Source organism: Gossypium raimondii, chromosome 5, assembly GCF_025698545.1.
Source record: "Gossypium raimondii isolate GPD5lz chromosome 5, ASM2569854v1, whole genome shotgun sequence".
In the NCBI taxonomy this organism is placed as follows: Eukaryota; Viridiplantae; Streptophyta; class Magnoliopsida; order Malvales; family Malvaceae; genus Gossypium; species Gossypium raimondii.
Window position 1 is genome coordinate 10,000,001 of NC_068569.1, and position 8,506 is coordinate 10,008,506.

An 8,506-nucleotide genomic window follows, 5' to 3' on the forward strand; every position below is an offset into this window, starting at 1 on the left:
ATCCCTTGCATGATGATGCGAGCAGTGGTAGTGGATCGAGGCAGGGTCCAATATATTCAGTTTTTCGCACGAAACCTGCTGAAGTTGCCTCCGTCGAGGACCTCTTCGAGTTCATATGCTCTGGTCCTCTTGTCGACAAAATGGGACTGACCCAAGAAAAGGTGGCAGAGTCTATTGACAAGTGGTTGTTTTATGGCTCGAAGCTTTGTCGATTGTTTCAGCTGGATGAACTTTACCTTACTACTCCTCAGAAAGCAAGGTTTTATCACTACTACATACCAGTCTTTGTGTGGTGTGAAGACCAGATATCACAGCATGCGTCCAAATTTAAAGACGGAGAAGAGATACCTCCGTTAGTGGTATGGATATAATCGTTGTGTGTGTTGGTGTTCTCATTCTTTGTGCACATTTCAGTAGTGTATTCTATTGGGTTTTGCTACCCTAAGGGCACTCTTTTAAGGTTATATATATAGTAATATCTTCACCCAATGCATTGAAAATGTAGATGAAATTGTCAACCACTGCATCAATACAATGTTAGTACTACATATAACTAGTACATTAATGAACCTTAAAACAGTGCTGGGGCAGTGTTAGCAAAAAAGCCCTGTTACATTTCATTCCATTAGGATAGTGAAAGAGCAGTGCAGGTGGCATACTTGACCGGTTCTTTTAATCTTGTGGAAATGGCAGATTGGTTTCAGTGCACCACAGGGTTGTGGGAAGACCACACTTGTATTTGCTCTTGATTATCTTTTCAGGATCACTGGCAGGTAGCTTGAAGGGCATTGGAATTTATTAAGTAGAAGTAATTCGTATCTGGTTTAGTAACGTAAATCGAGCAAGTGGAAACAAATGAAATTACTAACATCCACCATAATCTCAGGAACTCTGCAACATTATCTATAGATGATTTCTATTTGACAGCAGGAGGTCAGGTACTACTAATAATAATTTTTCCTAAAATGTTTTACATTTTTCTCATCATTTTCTGACACAGTGTGCAATTGATAATAGGCCGAATTGAGAGAACAGAACCCAGGAAATACTCTTTTAGAGGTGAGGTGACTAATGATTTCTTCATTGTATTTGCTTTTCAGACTTAATGGGGGAGCAATTGTTTTGTTACTCACACAAGAATAAAATGGTTTTCTTATTTCAGTTGCGAGGAAATGCTGGGAGCCATGATCTTCCATTCTCCGTTGAAACACTGACAGCTCTGAGCAAGTTGACTAAAGAAGGTAGTGTTCAACACTCATCTTTCCATGTTACGGTTCATCATTTGTTCATCTCTTTGTTGTTGACTTGGTTTGAGTTAAACAGGCATGAAGATGAAGCTTCCTCGATATGATAAAGTAAGCACAATATCACCATTTTTACTGGCCGTTTCATTCCAATTGCGTACCAACAACATTGTTGTTTACAGTCTGCATATAGTGGGAGAGGTGACAGAGCTGATTCTTCGACATGGCCAGAAGTTGAGGGACCACTAACGGTAAGAGAATGTTGAGCTAGAGGTGGGGAATGGTGGGTACAGTTTGGTTGAAAGAGTAACGTGATCCATTATGTGAATGTATTGAAAATGATTTCCATAACATAATTATGCTAGTATGAATTAGGCAAGATGTTCATTTCGTTGGCCTTCTTTAAATTCAATCAGGTTGTTCTGTATGAAGGCTGGATGCTTGGCTTCAAACCCCTTGCGAATGAAGTTGTTAAAGCTGTTGATCCACAGGTCAAGTGCGCTTTCGGTCTTGCTGCTACGGATTTAGTATTTATTTATGTTATTCTAACACCAAACTGATTTTGGAGATGAAGCTGATGGTGATTGATGTTACAGCTGGAAATAGTGAACAAAAACCTAGAAGCATATTATGATGCATGGGACAAGTTCATTAAGGCTTGGATTGTGATCAAAATTCAGGACCCAAGTTGTGTGTACCAGTGGCGTCTGCAGGTTGGTTCTTATATTGAACTACTCTTATCAGTCACATTCCCTATAGGCTATATAGCTATGTTACCCAGACCACATATGGACACGAATGCTTTAAGAAAAAGGATGAGTTAGTTTGGACAAACCTCCTTTTTAAGTGGTAGAAGCATAGATTTTTCTAATAGTATTGGTTGAAAATGATTTTGGGCAGGCTGAGATAGCCATGAGGCAGGCAGGAAAACCTGGAATGTCAGATGAGGAGGTGCATATACATATTTACATTCACCAAAGTTTTATATATATATATAAATATATCCTTTTGATATCTAATTCAAAAACTGTGGGGGATATTGACAGGTGAAAGATTTTGTTTCACGTTACCTACCTGCTTATAAAGCTTACCTTCCAACCCTGTATTCTGAAGGACCAAATGGATCACATCCAAACCATCTCCTACTCATTGAAATCGATGAAGCCAGAAATCCCATCTTTGGGATCTAAATCATTTGTTGTTGTTGATGAATATCAGTTTCGGATCCAATTTTGATTTCTTGGATGTGTCGTGTGGTTTAACTACTTGTAAACTAATTATTTCATGATCCACCCATGTGTTTGCAATCAATTTGAGATTTGTAAATGAGAAATGTTTGAACTATGCCCGTCAGTCTAATATATACAGAACGGCCCACTGCTTGAAATCAAGCTGTCATTGGTATGAATGAATATATATTTTAATATGCTTTTGGGTGGCTGAAAATGCGTCGCACAGTCGCTCTACTTCACTTGAATATTTGAAGCCAACTATAGAACCCTTCTTCAATTGATCGATTGTTGGTTCCAACATCTGTCAGCCTCCTGTTCCCCTTTCGTTCTAGTTTTAGTGCTAGTCTTAAATGAATGAATTTTCGCGGGCCAAAAAGAAAAACCAGACAAGGTTTCATTCACTCAATATGTACTATATTGGGCCAGCCCTTAGCTCGACATTCACGAATGGGTTGGGATCAGGGTATTCAAAAGCTATTGAATTTTGAGCCAATCTTAACTTTTTTAAGTGAAATTGGTTTAATTTTGAGCTAAGCTTCAAATTTTCAATTTCAAGTTCAAGCGACCAAAGTTTCCAGTTTAATTGATCCTAAAAAGAAAAAAGAAAAAAGAGTTAATGATGCATTGTTAAATAAAAATATAAATAATTATAGGAAGAATAAAATAAAATGCATGATTAAGAATCCGTATTACACCTTCTAATCCGGTTTTTTACTTGATAAATCAAAGAGCAATCGTGCACGCTATAGATTTTTCCTCTTTGGGGCAAAGCTTGAGGTCCCTCTTTATTTATTATATTGAATCTTTCAAGCTTTATGCATACAACTTATATTAGTGTAAATATGATTTATATTTATTTAACTATGTTAAATACATTGTTTGAAGATGTATATAGAAATATTGAGTTAATTTGAAATTTTATTGCATCTAGAAGATTTTAAATGTCTCAACCAAGTTATTTATTTTAAAATTGTAGTTTAAGCTATTTATATAAATTATTTAAATATATAAATACCTTTATAATAAATTTTCGTGTTTCTTTTTAAGTTATTTTTCAATTAATTTCATCTAAAAAGTATAGATAATATGATACTAGGGAAATTAATTAGTCTTAGATTCAATCTCTCCCATTTACATCTTATAACTAAGAAATAAATTATATTAACAAGTCTCTAAGTTGTCTATCTATTTTTGAGGTAATAATTAGGTCTAACTCCTTGAACGAACAAAATTAATAGCTCAATATGCAAGAAAAATTCGAAAACAGAATCAGTGATGAGTTGCATGGTAAAAATGAGCTCTTAAGAATTTTAAATTTTTAAGTTTGAGTTTTCTCTTACTTACAAATGTAGGGTTTTTTTACATTTGAATTAATCATTTAATTATATTACTTTATTCTAATTGAAATTATTGATATAATAATGATTAATTTTCCATTTCTCTAGGGAATCTGAGCAAATAACAAGGTGGCACTAAGGGTCCAACAAAGGCTACTCGATCGAAAGGAAAGTAAAAAGGACTCAGGTCCAAAAACCACTGTTGCTCGCGTTCATTCATCATGAAAAACTTTCTTTTTTTCTTTTGGGAGGAAAAAAGTTAATATATATCTCTATTTGAAAGGGGAAAAAAAAAGATGGTGGAAAAACCCGCAATCTAAAAGACGAATGAAAAGCAAAACCAGAGAACACCATGGAGCCAACCAGCAGCTAGAGAGAGAGAGAGACCAAAGCCAACCTTATTTCGATGAAACCCAACGTTGTGGCAGTCCTCGTCTCGCATGTAGAGGGGGGACCTCTTATTATGTCGGAACAGAGACCAAAAAGCATTAGAGAATGAAGAAAATAAATATATTTATAAAAAATCGAGAGCTTTAATTAAAATGATAAAATCGTAAAAAAAATTATGGTGTATTAAGTTTAAATCCATTAAACATATTTATTTTAGATTTCATATTATTTGAAACGATAAAACTATCCTAGTAATGTTTATGATTTTGCAAAAGGAAATAATTTTAATAATTATTCAATATTTGAGTTGAGTTGAATTTAAAAGTAACGTCAATTCAATAAGTCATTTAAATATAGTAAATAAATTTACTTCTTTCTTTATACCTTATTCATGTTTCACCTTATACACAATACACCTCCATAAATATACATTTTGAAACCTCAACTTGGGTTAAAGATTCAGATTAAATTCAAAATGATTTTAATTTTTTGTCCTAGGCTTTTAAGGTTCAACATGATACCTACAATTTATTTTTGTCCCAATTAGACATCTAAATTTCACTTTTGGTTCAAATTGATATATGGACTTGTCTTTTGGTCCATATTAACACTTGATTATTTGAATTATGAAATTAAATTCAAGTATTTAATGGGATAAAATCTCTTAAATATCAATTTAAATATTAAAATTATCAAAAAATTATTTATCTTGATATTATTAGACTAAATCAAAAGTTTCATTGATTAAAAAATAAATAAAAATTTTAATTGATTACTAAAATAGTGCGGAAAACGATTTTTGTTTTCTTTTTATAGAACAGTAAACGAAATTATAACTATCTTAGAAGCAACGACGGACGTGGCTGGTTTGTAGCACCAAGGGGACAGGTTTTTGGTTTTTGTTTTTTAACTATCGTTACATGAGAATTTCCCATTTTGTCCTTTTAAAGGAGTTATTTAACACAAAACATAGAATACTCAATAAACTTCAGTTCATAATCATGACTGGAACACGATTTAGCAATGCAATCTGCTTCTCTGAAAACATGTCGGACTTTGACAATTAATATCATCTGTATTCTTTTTTTTATCCTTTGAATCAATCACACCCATAATATTATCTTTGAACAAATTAACTACAATTTTGTTATCACATAGGAATAACCTCTCAGAATAATGATTTTTTTTTTTTTAAGAAAGAGGTGAGAGCTTGTCTCACTAAACAAAAAATATTGTTTGATCACATTCAGCACTAAACAATATTCAACGATTCAAAAAACAAAAAACCCGGAAGGACGGGCTAACTTCATAGAAATTATTTATTGTGTTAATATTTAAGTGCTTAATTGACTTAGTGTCACGAGTTAATTAGGCGCCAATTTAATTATAAAAATTACGAAAAGGCCCCTCTGTAATTAAAATAAATTATTTTATTTAATAATATTTTATTAAAAAACAATAAAATGTTTAGATAAATAAAACATTATTATTACCATTAAATTACATCTTTTATTAATATACTATTTATCTTTTAATTTTATTATTTCCATCAATTGTATATTTTTATTTTAAATCCGCATATAATAGAATTTTTAGTATTAATTATATTTCTTAACTTATGAAACATTTTTGAAGTTAAATATTATCGTCAACTTTGATACTTCACATCCAGATAAATCATTAATTTTTAAATTGTATCAATTAAATATAGAAATAAAAAAAGATTAATTTATTTAGGTACAATACAAGTATATGGAAACTTGTGTAGAAAAAGGAAATAATTGATTAATTGTGGCCGGGAGGTGTTATTGGGGAATCTTTCTTTTTTTGGGTAGTAAATTGAGGATGATTTTTTTAATAATCTGTGATTGAAGTTCATTAAAAGGGCATAGACAATCATGGTAATAAATGGGTTTTGGTTTGAAACATTTCATGATCAGAGTCATCAATTTCCAAAGTTTTGATGATTAAGTTTGAAATGAATCCTTTTATTAAGAAAAATGAAAACAAAGGAAGAAGAGATGATTAAGTAATGTGGAGAAAAAAGCCCACAACATCAATGCACTACAATTACAGCTTATTTAATTTATGTTTCTTGCAATTTGGCAGTCTATATCTTAGTCAAAAACCCTGCTCGCCAGGTAAAAAAAAGTTCAAACAAAGCAAAAAAGCCTCTGTACAATTCTTTATGATTTCTTTCTCGGATGCTTGAATTAAAAAGGCTTCTTTCTTTAATTTGTGCTTGAGTATTTTGGACCTGTCGTTAGACCTAATCCAACTGCCTCTGAACTTTTCATTAACCTTAAGCGTTTGCAAGATTCAACAAACATTCTGGAAAAAGAAATAAGAATAAAAAATTAGTAAAAAGTTTAGAAAAGAAAAACACTTGAGGAAGAGCAAATGAAAAAGTTCAATTTTAAGAGCTTACTGCCATGGTACATCTCCCACCAACATCCAATCTCCGTCCTTATCCTCATATGTAGGCATATACTCAATTCCATTCACTTGCTCTATTTTCTTCTCGTTCAAATAGTTTCCTGTAAAAGAAATCATCAATTTAATGACCAAATTTTATATATTACCATTAAAAGGGAAAAATAAGGAGGAAAAAGAAAGACAAATGATATAATTGGTACTTACTTATGGTGAAACATGAAAACATGTCTTCAAGGGAGGTTAACAGCTGCTGATAACTATTGTATATCTCGAGATCAACTTTCCTTAAATATGGAGCACCGTCCACCGCCACTTTTACATATTTGCAACTCTTCTTTCCTCTCTTTGCAAAGCCTCTCACCGGCGGCCAACCCACCACTTGTGTCCTATAACATTTTTACAATCAAACCATTAAAATAAGCACTAAACTAACTATTACCAACCATTGAGATTCAGTCTAGAAAAAAAAAAAACCATGATGATATATGACTTACTTTGAAACAGGAGACTTAGCAGCTTCTTGGAGGGAGTGACCCAGCTTAACCTCTCGATTGTTGTCACCCAACTTAAGATCAACGGTTTCGGAAAATCCACGTTTACTGCCCAACTTAGCTCCACCGTCCGATGTTACTCTAGGCTCTCCAGGTAACCCTAAAGTCAGCTCGGTAGCCTCAAAATTCAAGCCGCCGGCATCAGTTTCCAGCAACCTTTTCCCGTTCTCCGATGACATTTTCTGATTCCCTCAAAAAAAAATGTTTCCCAAAACAGGATGCTATACGAGAAAGCAGAAAAAAGAAGATGGTTTTTGCACTAAATTATTGGACCAACACATTCGGCTTGCTTTGGCCCTTCGGGGTTTATATAAATAATAATAACTATGTAAAAGGAGGCGAAGAATCTGACAGGAAAATCCATTCACGAGAAGACACGTGTTCTTAAAAGAGCGGTTGTGATTTGTCCATGTAGGTAGGTGACAGGAATTATATGACGGGAAGCGTGTGGGTGTTTGTGTTGTGTGTGATTTTGAGTGCTTTAAAGTCTGGGAGGTTGCCGGTCGGGCCCGACCCCTTCACTTTCAGTCAGAGATTATTACTTTTTTCTTTCAGTGTTGCTGTTAGGACAATGAAGAGATATGCTATGATTGTGTGAATCCCGCAGTTTCATCATAAATCATAATATTATATTTCTGATATTTTAAATTTATAATATCATACTGCTTGCCGATTTTCTCTTTTCTTTTTTTCTTTTTGAATACCTCAAAATTGTATTAGTAAAATTAGATAAAAATATCGATTCTATATGAATTTTAAGGATATAGGTTTTTTTCAAATTTAAATAAATAGGTCAATTTGGGTATAAGGAACAAAAATACACTCTTTAGAAAGCGTTTTATTTTAACTGAAAGCGTGTCTAACGGGATGCATTTTCCTCCTCTCTCTCATTACATCAACAAAAATACTACATTAAAAAATGTTATTAATTTGAAATAAAATAGTTGTTTGATTAAATTTGATAGAAAAAAAAAACAGTTATTGATTTGGAATTTGAAAAAATCAAGAAAAATTTAATAACTTTTTAAATGACTCATGGGATAAAATTTACAATTCATCTCGTCTTTTCCATGACTGATTTTTCAGGTCATAAGAATATCCAAGAATTTTGGGAAGAAAACTTTTCAAAAAACACTTCTATCAAGAAGTTTTTTATTTATTTATCTATTTGTGAGTTATGTCCAATCTTTTCAACATTTTGAAAAATATTTCATATATGGTGATAGAATTTCCTATAAAATGAAGATTGAAATGAAGAGGTTCTCACAATTAAATTTCAAGTAGAAGATTGGCATATTGAGGAGAAGATTGTTGAT

At 32.5% G+C, this 8,506-nt stretch overlaps 2 protein-coding genes across 2 annotated transcripts in view; one reads left to right on the plus strand and one right to left on the minus strand.

Annotated features, from left to right (window-relative positions):
• The window catches only part of LOC105770104 (D-glycerate 3-kinase, chloroplastic), a 4,126-nt gene extending 1,491 nt beyond the window's left edge, over window positions 1-2,635 (plus strand). Inside the window, exons 2-12 of the mRNA XM_012591159.1 lie at window positions 1-359; window positions 694-773; window positions 887-938; window positions 1,018-1,059; window positions 1,163-1,241; window positions 1,324-1,355; window positions 1,427-1,495; window positions 1,661-1,735; window positions 1,841-1,957; window positions 2,145-2,195; window positions 2,291-2,635. The exon at window positions 1-359 is cut by the window's left edge and continues 27 nt beyond it. Of these exons, the coding sequence (XP_012446613.1) occupies window positions 1-359; window positions 694-773; window positions 887-938; window positions 1,018-1,059; window positions 1,163-1,241; window positions 1,324-1,355; window positions 1,427-1,495; window positions 1,661-1,735; window positions 1,841-1,957; window positions 2,145-2,195; window positions 2,291-2,434 (1,100 nt within the window). The 3' untranslated portion in view covers window positions 2,435-2,635. The remainder of the gene's footprint in view (window positions 360-693; window positions 774-886; window positions 939-1,017; window positions 1,060-1,162; window positions 1,242-1,323; window positions 1,356-1,426; window positions 1,496-1,660; window positions 1,736-1,840; window positions 1,958-2,144; window positions 2,196-2,290) is intronic.
• A 3,535-nt stretch (window positions 2,636-6,170) lies between these two features.
• On the minus strand, window positions 6,171-7,474 carry LOC105770491 (auxin-responsive protein IAA16). The gene is made up of 4 exons (XM_012591710.2): window positions 7,134-7,474; window positions 6,844-7,025; window positions 6,632-6,740; window positions 6,171-6,534 (listed from the first exon to the last, which is right to left on the minus strand). Exons 1-4 carry the CDS (start codon window positions 7,367-7,369, stop codon window positions 6,435-6,437), a joined length of 627 nt encoding a protein of 208 aa, XP_012447164.1. The 5' UTR covers window positions 7,370-7,474; the 3' UTR covers window positions 6,171-6,434.
• Between the last annotated feature and the right edge of the window lie 1,032 nt (window positions 7,475-8,506).

Bases quoted from the DNA above. Each gene is read 5' to 3' on its own strand.
- LOC105770491 (XM_012591710.2), bottom strand. From the start codon at position 7,369: ATGTCATCGGAGAACGGGAAAAGGTTGCTGGAAACTGATGCCGGCGGC. The intron at 7,026-7,133 runs GTAAGTCATATA...AAAATGTTATAG, and splicing joins GCTAAGTCTCCTGTTTCAAA to GACACAAGTGGTGGGTTGGC. The intron at 6,741-6,843 runs GTAAGTACCAAT...TTTCTTTTACAG, and splicing joins GTTTTCATGTTTCACCATAA to GAAACTATTTGAACGAGAAG.